This window comes from Argiope bruennichi, chromosome 1 (genome assembly GCF_947563725.1).
Source record: "Argiope bruennichi chromosome 1, qqArgBrue1.1, whole genome shotgun sequence".
Lineage (NCBI taxonomy): Eukaryota > Metazoa > Arthropoda > Arachnida > Araneae > Araneidae > Argiope > Argiope bruennichi.
In genome coordinates, this window is record NC_079151.1 from 11,859,191 (window position 1) to 11,885,993 (window position 26,803).

Sequence of the window (26,803 nt, forward strand, 5' to 3'; positions counted from 1 at the left end):
CACACAGACGCACACACACACACACACACACACACACACACACACACACACACACACACACACACACACACACACACACACACACACACACACACACACACACACACACACACACACACACACACACACACACTCATTTCCATCATGCAGAGAGGAAATATTTTTTTCACATTGCGACAAAATATATTTTGGGGTTGTTATGTCCTACTGCCGCAAACCGGTGTTGAGATTACAGGATCGTTTGATCCTACTACTAAAATGCACCAAAGAGACGTTGTTAAAATGGATCAATAATCGCCACAAACTGATATAAAACCTGATCTTCAGCTTGGAACGAATTATATCTGTTGAATATATATAAATGATTTAATATATTTCTGACCTATTTCGAAGTAAGACGAGAGCTATTTTAAAGTGAAATTCACTCGAGACTTCGTTTATTTATGAGCCTGATACTGGTTAAATTTGTCGCTTTGAATCAAGTATATTTATGTTAAGATTGCATAAAAATTTAAACCTGAGATGCTAGCACATAATCTTAATAAACATTAGATCCTGGTCGAATTTATGATGCCCATTCCTAAATAGCTATAGAGAATTTTATTTAATGAATTAAAATTACAATGTTTCATTTTCCAGCGATTCATGTAAAAAATTGTTCATTCTCCAAGAATCAGATCTGCAGTTAATGTCCTATTCATAGTATTTAAACATATATAACGATCAAATGACTTTTTACATTCTGTTTTATGATCAAATAACGCTTTTCACGAATTTACATTTTATGGAAAAAAGAAATGTTTCTTTTAAATTTTCTTTTACCACGTTTCCCCAATTAAATAAGTTCTTATATTAATTAACTTTAATTAGAATGTAGGCTTTCAAATTTTGATTTAATTTTCTGTTGAATGGTATTATGTCGCATTGCAAAATCTCCCATCAGTAAATGTCGTAGGTAGGCAGCGGTTGCGTGGTAATAAGGTCTCGGCTTCGGAACAAAAGGGTTTCAGGTTCGAGACCCGATTTCACCGAAGAATCGTCTTGTAAGTGGGTCTGGTTCGCGTTAAATCCGTGGGAGCCAAGCATCTTCCCACTGGTGTAGTGCGGCAGTTGGGTACCAGCCCAGGTGTCTTTCTCGTTACTTGACCGTGGTTCAAAATTACGAGGTCCATTCCCAAAATAGCCCTAGTGTTGCTCTAAAATGGGACGTCAATATAACTAAGCTAAACTAAACTTGCTACAGGTCAAATCAAATTAAAATTACGAAAAAAAAACACCTTAGAAATTTCTCTCTCTTTTGGATGTTGCTTAATTTTAAAATTTGGCCACTATATAAAAGTGTACCTGCAACCCAAACTGCAATTCCAGACGAGAAATAAATAAATGTATCATTGAAATCAATTTAACCTTTTTTTTTCCGAAATTCCTTGAAAGCTTTCTAACTTTTCGGACGTCTAAAATCAACAACACGCCAAATGCGTAAACTTTTTATTCGGAAGGAACTACTTACTCTACTCTTCCATTTACTACAGTCACACCGAAACCCTGATCATTCATCTTTCAACTTGATGGCGAAATGTCGAGCTTTGGCGGGATTCTGGCGGTAATTTTGGCGCCCTGTATACTCCCAACGTTTTTGCTACGCGAAATCATTCCGTATTCCGTCAGTGGAACTCATAATCGTTGGTTAGGTGATGACTTCGTCTGCCGCGCAGGACGACTGTGACTTGTGCGCGTAACTTGGCTAGAGTTTTTCTTTCCCTCTTTTTTTCCCCCGATTGTGCTCTTATTTTTCGCGATGGGTTCGTGACAGGAGACTTCTCCCTTCCATGACCGGAAAATAAAAATATTGCGTCGATCGCGATTTTTATTATTCTGTGCACCTTTTGGATTACACCATCCATGAATATTTCTTTGCCATTAAATCTGCAGCAGTATGGAGTATTAAGAATGTGTGTTTGTGTCGGCATATGTCCTGCGTAATGGGGGATCCGAAGACTGTTTTGGAGGGCAGTGTCAAGTACAGAGATAAGAAAAAGGTGAATATTTTGAGAGTTTGCTTTTATTCGCAACTTTGATTACATTGCCGGTGCCATATTGTGTAGTTACGTTTGAAAAAAAATGCATTTTTTTTAAGAATGTCGCATTAATCGATTGCATGCATATTGGTTCTAATTTTATATTTATTATTTAAATTTTCCAGCTCTTTTTTTTTTTTTTTACTTTAATTATAATAAAAACGTATCTACATTATTGAACTAAATATTAGTTGAAAGAAAACAATGAACTTTAAAATGACTTTAATGGATTGTCTTAGAAGTTATGAAAGTATGAAATGAAGTTCGTGATGGATTCGTTTAATAAGAGCCAAATAATTCCCTTTTTAAAGTTTCAATTTAATGTTATTAAATAAATGAACTGTAATATCTCAGTTTAAAATAAATTTCCAGAAGTTATTTTAGGAATTTTTAATTTCTTTTCCTTGAATTTTGCATCTTAAATAATGAATATGAATATTGTTTTAGCAGATGTTTCAAACGTTAATATGACAGTGATGGTGAAAATGTATTTATGTGTTCGAAACACAGGAAAAATGAGCTTGTAATTCTGAGCAAACTTCTAAGGAGTAAGCTAAATATACCTAAATCCTTGTTTAAAAACTAAATGTTCAGATTAGTTTACTACATTATCTGTCTTTCAAGTAAGAGGGTGCAGTTTTCGATCCTTTTTTTGGTAGTTAAGACTTCAGTTTTAATCTTTTGTACTTTGAGAAGTAATTCGATGTATAATAATTCATCCAATACAAAGACTTGTTTATTGCTCCGAAAAATAAATATATATAATTGAATTCTCCCTTTTAATTCCTTTGCATCTTCTTAGTACTCTGCAGGTATTTTTAACAATTGAAATTAAATCTATACTTATAATAAAGCTCAATGTGTGTGTGTGTGTGTGTGTGTGTTGGCGCTCTACAGGCCAGGTCATTTGACATACAGCTATCAAATTTGGTACATGTATACCTTAGAGGTCGGGAATGTGCACCTGGGGTCCCTTTTTTTGAAATTTTAATTAGAATTTTAATTATTAATTAAAAACTAACTTTCCCGCCAAAAGAATCTTCCATTTTTCCCACCGCCAACTTTTCCGCCAAAAAAATCTTCCATTATCCCCAGCGCCAAACGAGAAAGGCTTCCGTTGTTTTTTTCTCCCAACAGTAATGAGGCTAGGGTTAAAATTTTTCGGCGGATTATTTCAATCGGTTCTGCTTATTTTCTTAATGTTTGATGCATTTAAAATTAAACATTGTCAATGAATCAATCTTTCAGATTCATTCTGAAGTACTTTTGAATTAAAATAAAACAGAATAAAGGAAATTAAAAATTTCTAATCCGCATAGCGTTACCCCAACTGGCGTAGAAAAAATCACGTATTTGCGTTACGTAACCGGCGAAGAAAATTCACGCATGCGCATTCAGTTCTGATTGTTGCCATGACAACATGTATATGCTTATAGTTTTAAGTACAACGTTTTTTAAGTAGTTTTTTTAAAACCTGTTTTCAACCGTTTATTTTAAACGATTCGTTTTATTTTCTTAGTGTTTGATGCATTTAAATTTAAACATTGTTAATGAATCGATCTGCTCATAATGAATCTAAGAAAATTTTGTTGACCAACTCTTGAGATATTACATAAATTAAAAAAAATATTCTTTAGTGCCCAGAAAGTTTAAACGCTGAGTGACTCTATTTTCAGTAATCAGATTATAAAAAAATGCTTTGTTTCAGTAAAAAATATTATTATATTAATTGAAGATAAATTCTTTCCACTTTAATTTAAAGCATAAATTCTACGGGTGCTAACAGAAAATGAGAGAGATACATATTACGTTATGACTGAAGGCCTTTATAATATTATGAATGAATTATATGATAATCAAAATTTGAAGTTTTAAAATATTTTGATGAAGAAGCTATTAAAGTAGAAATTGCATAAAATATTTAATTATTAAAATTTTAACGAACATTAAGATTGGCGAACCGGCTGGTCGCCAAAGGCGGCTAGTAAATAAATAAAACGTCAAAATGATTCCTTTTAGAAATGCCTTTAATGGCGAGTGAGAGTCACCATCCGGGAGAGGGCTAATGTTTCTTTTTATTCCAACTTCTGTTCGAATTTAATTTTCTTATCTGTTTTTTCAGCAACTACAGTTAAGGTTAGTTGAGTGTTATGACACCATACGAATCGAGACACTGAGTCAAACGACGTGCATTTTTTGCTCAAGTAAGAAAAACCAAAACGATCTTAATATTTTCATTTATTAAATACTTATAACTAGTTTTTCATTTGAAATTAAACCAAATTTAATGAAACGCATACACGAACTTTTTCTCAATCATTTTTCTGTTTCTTATCATAAAAGATTATATATTTTACAAAAGTGATGGAAGATTTTATATTTAAAACTTCATTTTTTGTTCGAAGGATTTTAATATTTACTTAATATGTTTAGAAAAACACATTTTCATTGAAAAAATGTGATTACATATGAAAAGATAAAGTAGATTTGCAATGATTTCTTTATGAATCTAGTTGCCTCCGCTTATTTCGTTACTACCTCTATAGTTACATCCTTGTTGCACTTAGAGATATCCTATCGGATGTTATTTTAGAATGTGCGTGCATCATTTTGAGATCTCGATTTCGATAACTTTAAAAGGTATTAACATAGAAGAAAATTGCAGATGGTCTTCAAATTTATTAATTTATACGATTTTATATTTAAATTTTCGAAGCAATAAAATGAGTTCAATAAATAATTATAAATCTAATTACCTTTCCAGATGCCAATGATTAAAACAGAAACAGTTCCTTGTTTTAAATCTGTAATATGCAGGTCTGTTTTATATATCTTAGAGACTTTTCTTATCGTGAAAAATGCTGAGGTCGGTACTATGTCATTGACATTTTATCATTACAATTTATAAAGACCTCAGCGTTTTGAGAAATAACTAGCTGATATCCGGAGATACCAGAGATCCCATTTTTCCATATGCCTTTCCGTTTTTTTTCCCTAGAAATATTAACTCCCCCAACAATAAACTTCCTTTGAATTTCTTTCTGGGGAATGAAACTTCTCAAATATTACTAGTTAAATTCTCGTCAAACCTCCAGGTGGTTCTAAAAGCAAAGTAATTACTTTCTCGTCTGTCCCACATGACAGGTGACTTTCTATGCTACTACTTCACACGACAGATTGGACGAATGTTCCATCTCTATCGATCCTGTATTCACATCATTTTTCGGATTCATATGAACAATTAGAATGACTGTCAAAAGCATTGTGTCCTTGCTCTGATGCCATTTCCTTCCTTCTGTATCCCTTTTAGCATTTGCTTGTAGTTTTTCCTTTCATTTCTAGTGTTTGGGTTGTTTGCATTCTTATCGCAACTGAAGAATGACCAAGGAAAGTGCTTTTCTTTTATGATGGCATATTTTAAATTTCTATTTTCCTTTCATGTGGAGAATCGGGAAGAAAGGAAAGATCAATCATAAAGCTGATATTTTATCTGATTTAATCCATTTAAAATCCTAAGAACAAATAAAACATTGCAAAAATATACATTGGTTTATAAAACGTTGCGAATGAAGCACGTATTACAATAAATAAAAATAAAAAAATAACTTCTTTTAGCGGCTAAAGATTAAAATTTTGAAAAATTAAGTTAAAATGCTTAATCATAGTATATCGTATCGAACGACAATAATTACTATGAAAATAAAATTTAGTCAGAATTTTTGATATGAAAAATAACGGAAAATATAATTGCGCAAATGTTTGCTGAAGAAAAATACTTTGAAATCATTAAAAAAATTGGAAAAAAAATACTTAAACTCCAAATTACGTTTATTAATAAAATTTATTTTAATAAATATTCTGGATTTTATATATATTATAGCTCCGATTAGCATATACGGGGGGGGATACTGAAAGCATCAATCACTTTTTAAATTTAAAGAATGAAAAAATGTTTGTACGGATGTCATTAGCTCTCCTTTGTGTTTTAGTTAATAACGTCCCATTTTAAAACAACTATTTTGGGACGACCTCGTAATTTTGAATCGCGGTCAGATAACGAGGACGACACCTGAGCTGGCACCCCCACTCCGATCTTCCATATCACACCAGTAGAATGACGTTTAGCCCCGACGGATTTAACGTGCAACAGACCTGCTTACACGACGGTTCTTCGGTGGAATCGGGTCTCGAACCTTTAACCCTTCGGTTCCGAAGACGAGACCTTAGCATCAGGCCACCGCTGTTTTAACTCTCCTTTATGCTAATCCCTCACTATTTCAAAATTTGATCTGGATAAGTTAAAACGGAACGACTGTAGTACGATAACAACGCATATGCACACGAATTAGCCCTTCTGGGCGATTAACAAGAGATACTATGTTAATATTATTGACTAAAAGTTTTAATAAACGGTATAGACTAGACTATAGGTGGCGGTTATAGTTTTGTAAGTAATAATTTTATACTTCACCAGACAATAAAATGTCAAATGAAAAATTGTTCACTAGAAATTTGTGGCGAATTATGGCAGAAGAGCGATATCAAATCAACGACATAAATTTCTTTCATTAAAGAAATAACTCTGCGCGTCTTCAAGTGATTAATCATGATTTATTCAGTTACATCAGCTGTAGCCGGAAACGCATCACCGCAAATGCGCGATTCAAGGTTGCAACAGAATGATTGAGAGAAAAAAAAGCAACCTTAAACATTTTAGCAGACTGAAACACAGCATTCCGTGTTTTGTTTGGAATTTCTTAAATTTTATTCAATTGCCTCATTTATAATTGCGAACCCTTCAACAAAAGATCAGTAAATCAAAAATATGATCTAATTACTTTTTATAAAATAGGACGATTGTTTGAAGATACTGTAGTTTACCCTTTGTTTTACGCTCTGAAAGTCCTCTTCTTATTTAGATGCCTAAATTTCTAATTTTTAGGTTAGAAATTTATTGAATTATAAAATGTATTGCAAAATGCATAAAAGCTTTAATATAAATAATGAAGCAACGTCAAGTAACGCCGAAAAGCACATTTCTGATATTGTGTCCGTTTGTTACAAAGATAACTTGAAAAGCTTTGAGCTAGACGGATGAAATTTGACATGCGGCTTTTATACAAAATTTACAAATTTTTCATATTTTGAGCAAAGTCTATTCAGAGGAAGTGTGTCCGTCTGGTTGTTTGAATATAGAATTATATAATAAATACAAAACAGAGAGGGCTAGATGGTTAAAATTCAGTACACAGGTTTAACATTTATAATCCAGGTACCTTTCAAATTTTTAGCCACATCGACAGGGGGATTGAATGCTTGTTGGTCTATATTTTCAAAAACATGCAAACGCGGTAACTCAAAACGGGAATGACTCAAATATGTCAAATTGAGTATGATTTTCTGACTACAATTGACTACAAGATCATTAGCGTTGGTTTGAAATAGGTTTGCATCTTCGATATTGTGCAGAATTATTTTCGTGCCTCTTAATACGAAAAGACAAATATGAGAAATCGGTTATGTGCTCTAATGGAAAAATAACTAAAAATAATGACGCAGCAAACGGGTGATTGAAGAAATGCGATATATAGTGGTTGTAAAAGATGCAACAGTCTTGAAAGATTTCTTGAAAAGTAATTGAAACCGCTTTTTGCCATTCCAATGTGATTTCTCCTTCGCTTTTCAGTGGACTTTTCGCCTGCGTTTGTTCAAAGTTTATTCAAAATTTATCTTCTTTCCTTGTTGTTCTTGCACTTACCGAGGGGTGAACTTCATCTCAACAGCGCATCAAAAGCTCGTATCACCTTTTATGCCGAAACCGGAAAAGCAATCTTTCTCTCTGCATATTTGATCAGCGGACCTCTCGGAGACACGTTTAATGCATTGAAAGCCACCGAAATCTTTGAAATACGAGCCTGCGAAATATTACGACTGTTTGAAAATGCAAATAATCCTAAAGGCTGTGTCTGGAGTTTATCGTGTTAGGAGGTCATAGCACGTTAGGAGCGGCGTTTTTTCTCTGGAATCAATAAAAGGAGGGAAGGATAAGACAGGAGGGGGCAAGAGGGTCGTTGTGGAATCACGGGACCTTACAGGTAACGTATAGGGCCGTCAAACTTTATTTCGCCCCTCGTAGGTTTGGTTTACGACCCATTTTGTGCTGACACTTACAAAATACGACTTCTACGGGGTTTGGCCTATTCCAAACACCCTTACTTATTGTTTCATAGGCCCCGTTAAGAATGTATCGGACATTGTAAACAGTAAAAATGCTGAGCAGCGAATTTTTGTTTATGTGTTTTGGAAAAATACTTACGACCTGCTCTGAACCGAAATCACCGGAGTGTAAAAGTTTTTAAAGAAAAGATGTCAGTTTCGAGTTCTCTCGGAAGGGGGGGAAAATAACTCGGTTCCTATTTCCTTGCAACTCGTTAAATTGAAAAGAAACTTATTTTGTGAAAACGGATCACGCTTCAGTTATATTTCTCCAGCCTATTAAATAGCATTTTTCGGTGGTAACTTTTTAAGTTTGTTTCACTGGAAAATGTATAGAATTAAGTGTCGTTTTATTTAAGTTATAGAAAAAAAAATGTTGAAAATAGTGGTTGAACGAGTATTGTTTTCACTTTATTGTGTATCATTGATTCCTTATTAGATCTGCCATTTAACTATTTCCCTTGGATGAAAAAAAAAATGTTTGAATGAAAAAAATGCTGAGGAATGTTACGATCTTCATTATTTTTTCTCATTTAATATGGAAGAACCAGAAAGCTTCTTTTTCAATTGCCCAGGTTTGGAATATATGCGTAGTCTTGCTATTAAACTCCTTTTCAGGGCACTTTAATTGCAAAAAATATGGCAGTCTTGTGTTCCATGGCTTTCCGTTTCCATTGCAAATGCTAGTTTTAATTATTTGAACTATAATTAAACCAGCATTATTTTGAAATGTATTTTGTGTAATCATTTCTTAGATTTTGATAAAATTTTTATAATAAAAACTAATTTTAACTGTGAAATTTTATTCTATTTTACTGTTTTTATAAGCGAATGAAAGTATTCGTTTACATGGTAATAAAACCGAAACTATGCAAAGTATAATTTGTAATATTTGGCAAAAATTGTCCTGCACTCGATTATCAGTTATTTTAGCACTAGTAGCATATGTTTTTTTTTATAGTTTGAATATTATAGATTCTGTGAAGCATTTTTAGACAATAACATGCTAATCTTCAGGACTAAAAAGAGGCAAATGTGTGACTAGAATTCACCCAAGTTCACCTCCTACGAAATGCCAAATGCTTATCTAAGAAATGCCAATTTTTTTAGTACAAGTGTGCCAAATTTTGCAAATTACAGTACGCAGAGATACTTTTACAGTTTCGTAGCAGTGATACCATTTTGTACACCAAATTAGTGTCAACGAAAACAGATCTTACATTTCTTAAAAGGTGAATATTGTTATAGCAATACTCAGAATTCCTTGGAATGTATTTCATTTAACTACTAGATCTTCTCAATTCAACGCGTTTAATGCTTTTGGTTGTGAATATGTAGTCAAATTTATTTCCCAAGCATAGCGGGTAGAGCAGGCCACATCGCACAACCAACTACTAAGAAAAGTCTCTAGAAAGACTTTTCTCATATATATATATACTCCAATGTTTTTTAAGTGTCCCCTCCCATTTTCGTTTGCACTGTTACCTTTTTTTGCCCAAACACAAATTTTTATATGCACGGCGAATAATAAAGAAGTTGCCCCGAGTAAATTTATGGAATCCTGTCCTTTCCCATTGCATCTATATTTAGGAAGTGCAATTCATAAGCCTCGACGAAAGGGAAATGCCCTGTTGAATGAAACTAAAGAATCATTCCTTGAATGCAGTTTAAGCGAAAGTCCCAATCACCCACTCGCTGTAATTTAATAAAATGTAGTACAAAGGTTAGGAGTTCAAAACACTCCAACCATAGTTGAGAGGTTTTTCTCGTTGTTTGAGTCCTTCTATTTCAAACAATAATTAACTTTGTATAGATTTTTAATTTCTCGTATACCAAGTATAGAGAAAGTGTTGTAAGCTTCAAAAATTCGAATCCGAAGTTTCGACGGATCTCCTCGTTTAAAACCTCTCAGAGTTAAAAAAAAACAACTTAATTTTGGTATTATGTCTTTCTGTCTGCCTGTGCCAAAGATAACTCTAAAACGCTTTGAACTAGATGGGTTTAATTTGGTATAAGGTCTTAACACCAACATTTTGATTTATATCGAATTTTGAATTCGGTCTGTATTTTTCAGAAGCATGTAAACACGATGTTCAAAACCACAGTTACTTAAATATATCACATTTAATATATGATTTAATGACTGCAGGTGTAGTTTTGTATGGGATTTTCGTTTCAATCCGTTGGAAGAAACGTAAATCCAAGTTCGAAAAACTCATTTTTTATCGTCTGTCACTCTGCCTGTGCCAAAGATAATTCTAACTTTTTGAGTTAAATGGATGAAATTTGGCATACGCTTTTACACCAAATTTCTAGAATTCTATCAAATTTTGGGAATTTTGCAGATTTAGTAAAATTTATTCAAAAGAAGTCTGTCCTCCTGTTCGAATCTAATCTAACGCAATAACTGAAAGAGCTGAATGGTTCAACTTTTTTTCTCGAATTTAATATCTGTAGTATAGACATCTATGAACTTTTGAACGAAATCCAACTAGCGGGTTGACCATCTGTCGGTTAGTAAGATGGTTTAAGTGTAAGAAATTTGGAATATAGTTCTATGTCAAATTTTTGTTTATCTTTTGGGGGAAAACGCTGCTAGAACATGAATTCGATTGTCGGATATTGTTAACCGTATTCCGGAGATTAATCATGCAGGCACAAACACATCTTTGCCTAAGATCAAATAATACATTCAGTATAAAACTGCTAAATTCATGCGAAAGCTCTACATTTCGTAAATTTTGGACGCCAGTTCTCTGCAATGCGTTATCTGGGGTAGTATCTTTATGACAGAGTAGACGAGAAAGTTTTGTGAAGATTACTTCCGCCGGTTCCTGCAGTCAGTTTAATGAAGACAGGCTTAGATAGGAGACTAATAATGTGTTATTATTTGTGTTTAAATTGCTTTCTTTCATTATTGTTCATAATATGCATTGTTCCTGGCCAAACTCCTCTATAAGTATGTTTGAAAGCATGCATAGAAATGATGCTTAAGCTTATGCATTTTCTCATAGGTCAAAAAATTTCACCATTATTTATTTGGTCGATCTAAGGCAGTTCATCGGAAAGCAGAAGTCTCCTAATCGAACGATGCTGGAACGATAACATTTCATTTTTACTGTTGCATAATACTTATGTGCAAAAGCTGTCGAGGCTGAAACTATGCCGTATCAATAGACATCATCGAAGAAGATATTATACCCTAAAATCGGAACAAGAGCATTTGACAGAAAAGCCTGAAATGAAAAAGTATTTTAAAATAATACAATTTGCATTGAAATGTGACCTAGGCATTCCTTCATGCTTTTGATAGCATTAAAATCTTAATTTATGATGTGTTCCAAACTTTCAGTTTAAGGTAGGGTGTGTTGTTCGGTGACTGATAAAGTTTGGCTTTTGAATTGTATTGAATTCTTTCTCTTCAAAAATGAAATGTTCTAGAATAATAATAAAAAAAGGGGCTAGGTCATTGTAGCAATTAAGAGAAGCATTGATAAAAAATAAGGAACAATATATGTTAAATTCTTAGTTAAATAGCATTTATTTTTTATATTTCATAATTTGGAATTTAATCAAAAATTTGACTGATTTTTGTGTGTGTGTGTATATATATATATAATGTGTGTATGTCTATTATGACAGGAAAATGGCACTCTATACAAGTTTGAATCCAGCTGATTTTTGAAAAATGACTCTTGTATTCATAAATGATATTTCTTTGCTTGTTTTATAAATCAACAATCTTTTCATGGTTTGACTTTTTCACTGCTTCCAGAGGGAGAGGGGGGCAGAAGAGGGTAATTGAAGAAACCATTCCATAAAGGGCGGAAAACTTTTTTTGATTTCCATTTTCTTGGATAAAAGGAATATATGACCAAAGTTTCAAAACTTTACATTTTTTTTCCTCGTGTTCAATGGAAAATTTCACATTTTACCTCTCTACTACAATGAGTTAAAAAAAATCTTCAACTTTTTTTTTAAACTTTAAATATTTTAATAAAAGAAACTCATGGAATCGATTATTTTTAGGAAATAAAGAAATAAGCTCTGAAACGCTTCTTTCTCTCCATCTGAAATTTTACATCATTTTATTTAATGATCTAATATTTTTTTTTGTGGTCACGATATAATTTTGATGCTCTAGAGAGTTAGTTACCCCAGAAACAATCCACTTCCTGACTTATTGTGAGATTTTCTAAATTAAAAGATATTATACATACCTCGGGCAATTTGTCAATATCTCTTCTACCTGAGATGGACTAAAGGGGGTCCGATTTACCTAGTGGTAAAATCCGATTCTAAGCCGAAGTTTCCAGATGCAATTACATTTTATAGCCATCTTATATCTGAGCATAGTGTGCAATTAATCTGACGTCAAACGTCAAAACTTCTCATTCTGATATAGTAAGGGGCTGAAGTTCGGAGAGTGAGATTCCAACTTTAGTGTCGTCCTCGTCATCTGACTGCGATCAGATTTGCGAGCTCAATCCTAATGTAGCTCTGTTACTTCAAAACCTGCTGTTAATGTATCAAAACTGAGACAGATAATTGCTCATAAAGGGAAAGAAATATGAAACAAAGTTGATCACGGAAAAATGATTGTAATAAACACTGTTGGACTCAATAAGGTTTCACGCCCATTTCCTGCCTTATCAAAATAGACAATTCTAAACTGTCAAGATTTGTCTACATTCTACCGAGCAACTCATCAATGACGTTCATATAACTTAACCCTCCAGCTGCATATCCCGCGATTTCCGCGGGTTGGCGTTTAGTACGTTTTCTGTTGCATCCCGCGTTTTTCGCAGTTTAGAGTTTGTTTTTACTATAACAGATTATCATTATTATATTATTATCGTGTAACATAGTATCAGTTCACTTTTTTTGAAAAGTAATGGAACTTACGTGCAAACATTGCATCTAAATAGTGATTTTAAAGATATACACAGCGAGAAAGTGAATGAAAAGAAATCGCTTTTGAATTATGTTGATAAGAGAACGATGCTATATCTAGAGCAATTTCAAATGAATGACATGACCATTGATTTGTTCTAATTAATCGCTATCATAGTATGCGTAGAGTTTTGTATGCGCATAATGGTTGGATGCATTTCATTAATTTGGCTTAACCAAGCTCTATTTATAAGGACATTTTAATCTCCATTTCTTGTAATATATCCTATTATCAATACATTGTTGATTCGATAAGTCTTCTCAGTACGCTTTCAGTTTCATAGAGAAAATGTAATCTCCGTATTATGTATTATTTAACAGTTTATTTAGATTGTTATATATATATATATATATATTCTGTTCAGCGTTAAAAACTTATCAAGTGTTGATTCGTCTAAGATGCATTCTAGACCTTGGAACATCCAATTCGGATCCAATTAATAATATCTGATTCACAAAGCAAAGCTTACGAGAAATTTCAGAAAAAACTAAACTATCAAGATTTGTCCTCATAAAACAGGGTAAATTTATTATTTAAAATAGGATGGCTTTTTTAAATTGACTAAACTTAAAGAATTTAATATGCTAAATTTTCCATATCCTTTTGCGTTTAATTGTTGAAAAGCTCAACATTAAATTTTACGTTATTTCCCTAGAGAAATTATAACTTAACATAGCTAGCAGAGGCCCTTATTTGTTTCCAAAAATGTTTTATTTTTCTAACCTGTTCTGTTAAGGAAATTCCTTCAAACTGCTTACGCAACCTTGCAAAGCTCTCTTCGTTTTCCTCTATCTTAAGTCCTCATTAAAAAGGGGGAAAATCTTTTTTAACCTCAAAGAAAATTTAGATCATTTTGTATTTTAAAGCTTAGTGAAAGGAAGTTTATTAATTTGTTATTGGTCTTTTTATCGTTAAGTTTTTTCTTAAAAATGCAATTTAATATATTTTTGTTAAAAATGTTTTAAGACAAAAAAAATTATTTTGAATAGGCGTAAGAATTCACTAGTATTTTCTTTTAATAAAGGTTTATTTTCTAGAAGAAAATACTTTATGCTCAACTTATATTTTCACCAAAGTATATTATAGGCATCTTTCAAATAGGTAATTCAAACTAGTTGATAAAAAAAATACTTTCACACATATCAGACGAAATAAACTCGAAAATGATATTTTTACGTTTGTTCATTGGATGATTTAAAAATTATCTACCATTTAGGTATATCTATATACTTATAATAAAGCTCAATGTGTGTGTGTGTGTGTGTGTGTGTGTGTTGGCGCTCTACAGGCCAGGTCATTTGACATACAGCTATCAAATTTGGTACATGTATACCTTAGAGGTCGGGAATGTGCACCTGGGGTCCCTTTTTTTGAAATTTTAATTAGAATTTTAATTATTAATTAAAAACTAACTTTCTCGCCAAAAGAATCTTCCATTTTCCCCACCGCCAACTTTTCCGCCAAAAAAATCTTCCATTATCCCCAGCGCCAAACGAGAAAGGCTTCCGTTGTTTTTTTCTCCCAACAGTAATGAGGCTAGGGTTAAAATTTTTCGGCGGATTATTTCAATCGGTTCTGCTTATTTTATTAATGTTTGATGCATTTAAAATTAAACATTGTTAATGAATCAATCTTTCAGATTCATTCTGAAGTACTTTTGAATTAAAATAAAACAGAATAAAGGAAATTAAAAATTTCTAATCCGCATAGCGTTACCCCAACTGGCGTAGAAAAAATCACGTATTTGCGTTACGTAACCGGCGAAGAAAATTCACGCATGCGCATTCTGTTCTGATTGTTGCCATGACAACATGTATATGCTTATAGTTTTAAGTACAACGTTTTTTAAGTAGTTTTTTTAAAACCTGTTTTCAACCGTTTATTTTAAACGATTCGTTTTATTTTCTTAGTGTTTGATGCATTTAAATTTAAACATTGTTAATGAATCGATCTGCTCATAAAGAATCTAAGAAAATTTTGTTGACCAACTCTTGAGATATTACATAAATTAAAAAAATATTCTTTAGTGCCCATAAAGTTTAAACGCTGAGTGACTCTATTTTCAGTAATCAGATTATAAAAAAATGCTTTGTTTCAGTAAAAAATATTATTATATTAATTGAAGATAAATTCTTTCCACTTTAATTTAAAGCATAAATTCTACGGGTGCTAACAGAAAATGAGAGAGATACATATTACGTTATGATTGAAGGCCTTTATAATATTATGAATGAATTATATGATAATCAAAATTTGAAGTTTTAAAATATTTTGATGAAGAAGCTATTAAAGTAGAAATTGCATAAAATATTTAATTATTAAAATTTTAACGAACATTAAGATTTGCGAACCGGCTGGTCGCCAAAGGCGGCTAGTATATATATATAATATGAATCTTAAATATTCGATTCATAGCAGCGAAAAGTTTCACTCGTTCAGTAAATGCAATTATATTTATCAAAATATATTTTTCAATGGCACCGGCAATGTTTCTTTGTAAAAATAATTTAGATATTAATTTTTAAATTTTGAGTTTTATAGAACTATTCTTTTTCTTTTTTCCCTTTATATAGTGGAAATCAAGGTGGGCTGTCGTTAGCAAGCTGTCTCCTGTTGCAGGTTTGTCTTTTACTTTTTAATTTTTATCGCACGGAAAAAAAGTAAAAAGAACTTTTTGATAATTGTTTACAGAAGTTTTTATGATTTTAAAATTACGACCACAATAATATAAAAATTTGTGATATTTCTGCGCTATGTCAACACTTAAAATGTAGACGTTTCATCAGCATTCTAGTTTGGAATACCTTTGGAGTAGATGGAATACAGATAAAAAAGATACCATGAAGTCTATATACGTCGAAAAAAAATACTAAAGTCATTCGAGAATGTAAAAAACATATGAGGGAACTTAATGTGGTAATATATATATAATTAATCTCTAATTAAGCTTGGTTATTTACAACTGATAAAGTGAAATACTGGTAATGCTATTTAGAGCGTATATTTTCTTAATCTAAACGGTGTTGCAATATATCTGATCTATCTCGGTGAAAGACTAATTGAAACAAAGTAATGGCATTTTTTTGGGGGGGGGGCTTTCACAATTATTTCAAAATGTTGGTGTCGGATAATCAAAGTATCATTTCAAATTGAGAAGTATTTGTGCTTACAATCCATTTTCATGTAGAATCCCTTTGGAATTTCTCGGCTTTGCTGTTGGCATTGATAAAGGAAAGAAATTGCCAAAATAGGGGTGAGATGAAGTTAGAGAATATGTTTACATATTACTGAGTAATAGCTACAAATATTATGCAAGTATCTAATCCAAATGAGTTCGATTCTTAAAAAAAATGAATCACTTCAGAAAGGAGTATCTAAAAAAAATCTAGTAAAGAACTCCGAGTAAGTCTCTTATTATTTATTGCGTATTACTCTGCTGCGGATTAAAAAAAAAAAATTGTTAAATTTTGAAAGAAGCCTTACGAGAACCTTTCACCTCATTTTAGATTTAAATGGTCGCTCTCAGAATTCGTATGTTTATTCGTCACATCTTATTTCATTGTATTAGATGATATGCATTTGAAAATCCACATGTTTAATCATCAAACATTAGTACATTTCAATATTAGAACTGTAACTTATATAAACGCTTTCTTTCATTCTAAATTTCTGCGACGAAAATTTGCCTAATTGTAAGATCTGTTTAAGAAATATTTGTTATTGGAATGTTGTATAAGAGAAAATTGTTATTTTGAGTTATTCTGAGTTAATAATTATTTTGTTATTACTTTTTTTTATTTAAAAAACTTAATTTAAAGATTGCTAAGCTGAACTAATTTGTATGCCTTCCTTATTAATTTGAATGTTTAGAAATGCATATAATGTTATGAAACAAACTTTTAATATTTTCATCTCTAAAGAATGTCAATTGAAGTTAATATTTCTTTTTAAAAAATCCGAGAGCAACTGAATGGCAAGTGAATGACGGGTGTTAGGTTTATGATCAGAACTGTAAGTCCAGATCTTCTTGATAAACATAATGTTTGCTTATTTTGAAATTTTTTTCTTATTTTGCTTCTTTGGAAAAGAAATTTAATGAATTAGGTTGAATTTTGTAAATATTTATTCACCAAGCAGACGAATATTCGAGATATCATATGTGACATTATTCTTGTGTTTGAAAATACATTTTAGATAAAAACATTTACTTCCACTTATGAAAAGAATGTCTTCTTCCCAAATCTAAAGCTAAATTCATGTTGAAACTGAAGTATTATGAAAAAATAATAAATCTGTAATTTCTGTGAAACTGAAATAAGCACCATGATTTATAACCAGTAATATACCATTTAGTTAGTGTTGGTATCTCGGGTTGGAGTATTAAAGCTTCCAATTTTGTTTTCTGAGGAAGCATATTTTACATTTCAACATGATGCTTGGATCAGTTCGAATAAAATTGTGAATTGTTCCTTCCTGTTTCTCGAAGCCTTACTAAATATTTTCTAATAAATTTTCTTGTAGGAAATAAGAAGGTATAAAAGAAAAATATTAATTGTATTTTGGCCATTTTTTTACTTGTTTTGGGAGGGAGGACATTGTACTATTTTTAATCTGTCTTAAATTTTCTTTCTTTTATGGCTCCCAAAAATATAGGCATTGCTTATTTTATCATTCTTGAAATAAACAATATCATTTCGTCATAAAATTTTTTAATAAAATACTGTTTCTGAAAAGTCCAGATATATCCAAATGGGTAATGCAACAACATTTCATGCGGGTATTTCACGATTTTAGCAATATCGGGTGGCAATTCGTCTATAAGGGACTGTCTGAGGTGGTCATCGTCGTTTTGCAAATCCTCATCAGCTACTGGAAGCCACAGACGGCTATGATAGTGACTTTAAGGTGCCCGTCACGTTCTAAGGGAAAATCGATTCCTCCCCCTCCCCTTTTCCTGTTTGCAGTGTTTTCTTTTGCGTGTTTCGAATGAACTGAAGTTATTGGGCAGGGTTCGCGTACTATTCTCATGATACCCATGAGTTATGGGTGAGATTTTTCACTCGAGTGATGGATGTGTCTGCCTCTAGTCCACTTCTTTTCTAATAACGGTTTCAATTGGGAAGGATCTGCAGAGGGTCAGGAAAGCGAAATAAGGGCAGGATGCTACTGAATAAATCGAAACTTAGAACAAATGCAGTCTGAGAATAATAGTATTTTTATGCGTATTTGGCGAGAAGTTTTTTTGATGAAAGTTTGTAAACTCAAAGTTTGTGAAATGAGATGAGTACCGTTTCTTCGCTTTTCTTTAACTAGTTTTCGACAAAGTTTTCCGCCCCAAATGTTGGATAGTTGTTTTTGAGTTTAAAAAAAGTAGCATTTTTACTCTGCTGTATTGTTTCTGTAATGTAATTTTTTGTCATCTGACTTTGGTATATCATAATAAAATTTTATTTAAATATAGGATAAAAATACTTCATATTATTTCATTATATAGTCCTGTATCAAGAATTAAATACAACTAACGCAATTTCATAAAGTTTTAAGTTAATTATTTATATTTTTCACTTATAATAACTACCTTTTTAATTTCAGAAACAATATAAATGCTCTTTCCACCATCGTTTTGACAAAATGCCACTCATTCTGATAATAGCTGCCTTTTATAAATAAATATCTGAACATCTTGTTCTTCATTAATGTAAAACATCCGAATATATTACTATGTGAGATTTTGCTTCCCTTAGCTATCTTACAAATAGACAAAGACATTACATTTCCATGATAAGGTGGCAAGTTTCATTCGAAGTTTGTTAGATTAATATCCGTAGGAAGATAAGAGTTAACTTGAGAAGACTCTTAATTTTGAATAGTTTTCTCTTCATAATGGCACCTGATTTGTTACCGTTTTCAAACTTTAATTCCACATCAATAGAAGAATGCTCGACTCCGACATATTTAATGTGCACCATAGGAAGATGTAAAAATTAATCCTATAAAGTTGTAAAAGAATAAAAAATACCAGACTAATTAATAAATGATAGATTTTCACAAGAGCATTTGAAAACAAACAGGTCTTTGCAAATGCATTCATGAACTTTCATATTCTTAACGTTCAAATATTATCATTACTGATGAAAGGTAAATGACATTACAATAAAGAACTTTAACTTGGATTATACTTTGTGTAAAAGAGAGGAACGTAAAGTAACCTTTCATATAAGGTCAGTAGTCAATTTAAATACTGCAAATATAAGGTCGTAAGCAATTTGAGTGCAAAAGCATAGATTCATGATCGGAGAATCTTGCTATACACTTTTATTATGAAATGTTTCAGCATTTGAGGGGATCTTAATGTATGTTTCTACATTATTAAATCAAAACAATTTGCTTAATCTGCCATTTTTTAAATAGTTGGTGTGTTTTGGTGTCATGTAAAAGTATGAAGTTTAGAATATTGGCTGAAGTTTCGTTCTCACTTGCTGATGAGGATCAGCACTCCAACATCTCCTCCAATAGCTTTAAAATAGTTCAAAACTTTATAAAACATTGAATAAGAAATTTAACAGAAGTAGTTTTAAGTACGCACTTTTATTAGCTTATTAAAAAATAAGCTTTTTAAATATTTTTTGTGGCTTTGTATATTTAATTTATAATTGATTATTATAAATATACTATTAATTTTTTTCATTCACCGCGAGATGGCGTCAGTAAAGAACTATAGTTTTCTTAAGTCATTCGATTATTTTGCAATTACTAAAAATATTAAAACGGTATATTATCATCGAGAATACACAACCGTACGAAATTTCAAAATGAAATGAAAAGTTTATTAAAAATTTCTTCACAAACAACAATTAAGTTAAATAAAAAGTTTTAATTTTTTTTTTCTTTTTAAGTCTAAATCATTGTCATTTTTCCGTGAGAGGATGTATGATGAAATAATACGTGAATGGAGATGTTAACTGCAAGTTTGAATAAATTAAGATCAACCACATGTATAAATACTTTTGCCAAACAGTTCACTCACGATATACTGCATCTAGCGACTTTATTTAAAGTTCAACATTGGAGGTATGCATATATTGTTTAACACGTTGAATGACATAGTTACCGGTGAAGCCAAGATTGATAGAAACACATAATTGGAGCAACTTTTCAATGCTCTTAAATTTTTCAGTATTATTATCGTTATTAAAATGGCACGAAGAAAGTATTGTATTATAAAACATGCTAAATTTTATTTATATGTACAGCATGTAAGCTTAAATATGTGTGCGTTTTGCGCTGTGTTGTATAGAAACACTCCAAACAAATGAAAGATGAACCATTGCATTTTCCGCAGTATATCAGAACGTTTTCTGTAATTGTATGTAACGAACCCATGCATTTCAGTACCATGGGGGATCACCGGTGACCTCGGTAAAATAAATATCTTACAAATAATTTTAAAAATTAACTTGTCTGATGTGTTTAATATTTTACCAAAATATTCATTCCATAATAAAAAATTCGCATTGTTCAGATGGTCAAGCGATGTAAAATCAGTGTGGTATTCAATGTGTTAAATTTTACAAAACATGAATGGAGTTAAGACTGTATATCCTACTTGCATGTGTTTATAGTGTTCGTCACTGCTACTAATTAAAGAAAATATCATTCGTGAAAAGTTTGTCAAATTTGACAATTCTTTTCTTCAGTATTATTAATATAATTTAATTAACAACAATCCATTAAGTTTCTGTTGATAAAGTGAATATGGAGGATACATTTTCATAAAATGAAATGTCACAGATTTTAATATAATTTGACTGAACAATCTTTCGAATACAAGCTTGGAAGGCACCACATCGGAAAATTAATGAAAGTTATTAAAACGCCAGATGGTGAAGTTCAATGAATCTGCTTGGAACAGATGAAGCAACTATGAAGCGTGAAAAATTGATTATTTATAAACGAAATAACTGACACAAACATCACAGCCGAAGCGATATTTAATTTATAAACTTTCCCCTATCACACAGCAGCGTCGTAAAATAATCCAATGCTGTTGTTTAATTAAATATAGTGGTTACAAAATGAAGAGGTTATCAAATAAAAATTTCTTTCATTCGTCGGAAAGAAAAATGCGTTGAATGTTAAAGCTAATTTTTATTTAACTGTTCGCATTTTAAATATATCTGGGCATTATGAACGAGAATGAAATATTTGCATTTTCTTTCGTTTTGGAATGCATTCCTAAAGGGAAGGGGGGAGGAGAAGAGATTTTCTCGAGATGAATTTCGGTATGCCTTTCCATGAATCCGAGGCTGTTTCAATTTATTAAATGTGTTTTTTTTTTTATTGTCTGTATAGATTAAAAGCTGTCAAAATATCATCGCATTGTAAGAATAAAAAAAAGTTAAAATTGCATTCCTCTCGAAGTTTCGCCGAATGCATATTCTAGGTAAGGAATTAAACTAATCATGTCTCTAAGTCAAATTTTGAACCCTTTTTTAAATCTCGGAGGCTGGAGTCTCAACCGATTTCGAATTGAATAAATGATTTGTTTTATTAAAAATTATATTTTAAGTTAATTGACGTCAACTATCCGCCGAATCCTTTCAATTTTTATCGAATGAAGTTCGCTCGATTTGAAAAATCTTTTCGCTGTCTAAGGATGTCAATATGAATTTTTATGTTTTTGATATTTCTTTCGGGTTCGTTATTTAATCATTACATTACATATTAATTGCATGTACCATTCTTTTAATTAGCTTTATTTTTCTGTGCATCGTTCCTCCCTATTTTGTTTTATTTTATTACTTTTTTATTTCCGAATCTGGTTCCGAATAGATAACACTTTTAATTATGTTCTATCGAATTTCCTTTTTTCCGCACCTTCGAAATCACACATTGTTGTTTCCTAATTGCCTTGTCTTTGTTTCCGACGTGTCGATTAAGAAGAATTCTTTGTTTTTTTGAAGAGTTGCTGTTTATAAAATAGTTACTAATTTCGCAAGAAATTAATATATAATGAAATTTAAAATTGAATGCTTGTTGAGAATCTACTGGTTTAAAAGTTATTATTCATTTTTCTGGACTGTGAATGTATGAATTATTGTTTTCACATATACATGAATATATAAATCGAGTACCGTCAACTGTTTGGGAGTGTTTTCCCCTAGTAAATTTTCTGAAAATTTGTCTACAGTTTAGATGAACAAACTATATGTAAAATTTTATCTTCTCATTTCGTTTAGTAGAAATTTGCAGTGGTGAACAGACATAATTCCAGAAAGGCTTTAGGGGGGGGGTGTATGGATGTATTTGTAAGAACCCCGAGGTTGTAATTGTTTGTTTATATTCTTATACGTGAGTTTTTTTTTTCTTTCATACTGTGTAAATTTGCCATGAGTTTTCATCAGGGTTTTTAAATTAAACTTACTCAAGTTAATATCTAATTACGAAATTCTATACAAAAAATCGAAAGCACATGCATATATAATAAAATTGATTCATGAGACGTAAAATCTTTTTGAAGTGCAAAATTCCATTTAATTTCCAGATTTTGATACCCTCAATGGAAAAGAGGAATAAAAGTAACTTTGCTTTCGTCCTGAAATATTATGCTTCCATTTATAGCACTTTTTCGTCCTCTATCTTTCGTCCAAAAGGCTTTGTAAAGTCTCCTCTCCGCACCTTTGCGAAACTATTTCCAATAACTTTTATCCTCCACTTCCAAAAGTTCCCCATCTTTAAGCTTCTGCACTGAAGAATTTTCACTCTCGAACAATCCTTTTCAAAACATGGTTCTTCTGTGAGAAAAAAGCGGGAAGGGGGCCTTTTGTGCGAGTCAGTCCGTCCGTGCCGGATTACGTCATGATCGAACACACAATCAAAACGATCGCAATGGACGGAGTTCTTCTGTGTATGCACCCTCAACCCCTCTGTGAATCCCAAACCGTTTACTTTTTTATCCTCCTTTCCACATCGAGAGCTGCGAAAGTTATAAGCATTTAGTCGTCTGGCTTTATGGTGTGGGAAATTTTAATATCGCATTCAGTCGTTTTCTACAATTGTGGACTTTTTTAATATAAATTTTTGAAATTCTGTGCACCAGCTGTACACGAATTCCTGAATTTGTTGTAGCATTCATTCTTGAGTTGGGATAAATATCGAGGAAATCGACATCACTGAGGTTTCCATCTGATTGCCATTTCATCGAGATATCGATGATCCATCTAAGAGAAAAGCAAGATTTAAATGTAGTAAATTTTCTAAGCGCCAAATTAAAATTGTTGGGAAAGTCAAAAAAAAAAAAAATCTGTTTGGTCAACCTGCAGGTTTGTCACATTACCAACCATTTATATTTATACCATACTTGAGGGTTACCATACAATTTTTGTGGTAACCACACTATAAAACATTGCTCTTTTTTAAATATGTAAAAAAAAAGAAAAGCTGTGTGTAGTTATTTTGTATTTACATTCTTTACCACTTTAAACTTCATGACAACAAAATTTCTTCAACAACTGGATTTCGAAATTGCACAGTCGATTATATTTGCATCTGCGGATAATATTCAGTTTTATCCTCGAAGGTGTTTCATGTCTTGCTAAGACACGGGTTGGGAGAATGTTAGCTTAAATTCTAGGCTGATTCTTCAAAAAGAAAAAAAAAGTCTAAAAATCAATTTTTATAGACTTTAGACGAAAATTTGTAATTTTGTCCTCTTAACTTATCTATAATTCGCAAATTAGACAAATATTATTTTGTAATTGAATATATTAATATTTTTATGTAACGTTTCTATAATGACTTGAGCTAAATTTAATCTTTGAACTACATGTGTTATTTCTGAATGATTTTTTTCTATTAAATTATACTATTTTGGCAAAAAAGATTTCTTTATTTTGGCATTAACTCTTGCATTTTTAAATTTCTTTACGTTTCAATTCATATAAAACTAGAAATATTTTCTATATAAAAAAATATTTCTAATACATATGTATCTAAACACATATTTTTAAAAAAGGCTTATGATCACGCTGATTAAAATTTTATTACTGCATTCTTACGATAAAAAAATTAAGTAACTCTCATTTCTTTTTCATCGTTCATACTTAATGTTTAAATTATTCATTTTTATGAGAAACACTTATAAGCTTGCGTTTTGGTAATAAATGTTTCCTCTTGAGTGTTATTTTTTTTTTAAATTTCATTTTCTCTTTATAGCATTCTCTGTTACAATGGAAAAATCCAAAAGAAACTAAAAATATTTAGCGCACGATGCACCACTCTATTATTATTTTTACAGAATTATTCACTTTAAATAAAATTTTATTTCAGAAAAAAAACCTTCTTAAGAAAGAAAAAAAAACACAAATTCTTGTTTAACTTTAAAAATGAAAAGCATTTTTTTTTCAATTGAAGTATGTATATATATATTTTAAAAAAAGCTCATGAGTACTATTAAAAACTGTTTAAATTATGCGAGGGGAAAAAAAGTACACCTTTTTCGAATAATTTTTTTCTATTCTGTTGGCCTTTTTTCCTGCTTTGATTGACAACACAGGAGCGTGTTTGCTTGGAAGTAGCCTGGCTTTTTTACAACGAACAAAAGGAGAAAAAAAAATCCTTCTTTTGTGATAAAGGAGAGGGGGCGATACTCCATTGAATGTAGCTTGAAAGTAGAGGGAAGGAGAAACATTCGAAAATAAGGGGTGCCCTTTCAAAAACATTCTATTTGTATGTAGAAGGCTTTCCAATTCTTTCTTGTAATGTGATTTTAAACTCCCTTTTGAGGGTTCTTTTTAAATCCTTAGTGGGAATATTTCAAATTCTACTCGTATAACTTGGTTTTCTCTTTTGTACTGAGACTGGTAAATCGTCTATTCATTTATTATTATTATTATCAGAAGAGATTTCTTAGCCAACATTTTAATATAGTATGAACATATTTATTTACGATATAAAAGGAAAAAATGTGGAAAAGTTAAAGAACATGTGCATAACTACGGAAAACTATGCGATTCTTTTTGTACTGGAATCGACGCAGGATAGCTATATTAAAACGCTTAAATGCGATTCTATTATTTTCTAACGACACGCTGCTAGATAATTGTAATTTTTAAATGTTTTATTATTTCCATCTGCTTTAAAATATTAATAGCTATTCGTATTGTTATTGTGGATCGAGTATCATGACATTGTAAGATAGAGCTTCTGGGGATTGGTTGATGTATAGACTTAATGAAAAAGAAATCGATGACGCTCTGCACTCTTGCATCTTACTTTTTCCAGTTGTCAGGATTTTACAAGTAATAACAATGCGATGAGTCCCAGATAATAATGCAGGTCTATTTTAGGAAGATATTACCTTGAAGATATTGAAACCTTCGTTCATCGAATTTTATTTCTCGAAAAGGTGTAGCTATAGGGATATTAATAAATACAAAGAAAACTTAGTGGTACAATCTATGCATAAGGTAAAAGGATGTTACGTATTGAAAGAGTCAAAGATTGGTCAGCTCTAAAACTGGCCGAGTTCCTCAAACCAGGTTCTTTAATAATGTTCCAACCCTCTCGCAGTTTTTATTTTTTATTCCATAGGTAGTTCATTTCGTTCTTGATCCAACTGGAAATGAAACTGTATTTTAACCAGGAATGTAGCGAACAACCTTCACTTTATAGTATAGTAATTATATAATTTGACAATTGATTAATTGGTGAAATTAATATTAGTGACTCTGCGTTATTTAACAACAAAAAACCCATAACAGTAAAATCAATGGACCTTTTGAAGTGTAAAAACATTACAATCGATGTTCTTGATAACTTCACTGTGTGAACTAGCCAATTGACGTCTTATACATAAGTTGAAATAAATGAAATAGCACTTCAATGTTCTATTTCTACCCATTAGTATGGCGTAATATGGAGAATGGATACTGGCAGATATTTTGCCTTCAACAGATCGTTATTCAAAATAATGAGAATCGTTCCGAAATAGCGCTATGTTGGTTTATAAATTTAGCTAAAGCTATATGTTATTTATAACATGCTACATCAATTTCATCAGTCGTGATGAAGGCTGATGTATCCAATCAAAATATTCTAATTAAAATTTAAGGATAAGCATTTTAATAGCGCTTTCATGAGTGTGAAAAAAGTAGATAGTATATCGAAACTGCATGTGTATGGTGGCCAAACTTTGCTATATTTCGTCCAGTACTTAATACGCTACAGGGCTCCGAACATCTCCTGTTATTTCTTGATCACCCTGTGTATATATATATATATATATATATATATATATTATATAATGGCATTCGTTGTAGCTTAATTTCTTTCTGAGAATGCCATCAAGATCTCCCGCTTCCATGATTTAATTTTGATAAAATAGTATGTATCATATGATATATTTGATTAAAAATTCAGTAATATTTTATCAAATTTAAGTTGCATGTTCCTTATATTTGATAAAAATATTATTGCTAGATTTTAATATCCATTAGTACATTAAAATCGGACATTATTTAGAAAAACTTTTCCCCTTATATTCCATTTTTTTGTT

The 26,803-nt window shown here is 31.4% G+C and overlaps 1 protein-coding gene across 2 annotated transcripts in view; it reads left to right on the plus strand.

Annotated features, from left to right (window-relative positions):
* The first annotated feature begins 1,677 nt into the window (after nt 1–1,677).
* LOC129970181 (serine-rich adhesin for platelets-like) overlaps nt 1,678–26,803 on the plus strand; it is a 188,266-nt gene continuing 163,140 nt past the window's right edge. For both annotated transcript variants that reach the window (XM_056084439.1, XM_056084440.1), the window contains exons 1-2: nt 1,678–2,039; nt 15,822–15,867. In XM_056084439.1, the coding sequence (XP_055940414.1) occupies nt 1,971–2,039; nt 15,822–15,867 (115 nt within the window). In that variant the 5' untranslated portion in view covers nt 1,678–1,970. The remainder of the gene's footprint in view (nt 2,040–15,821; nt 15,868–26,803) is intronic.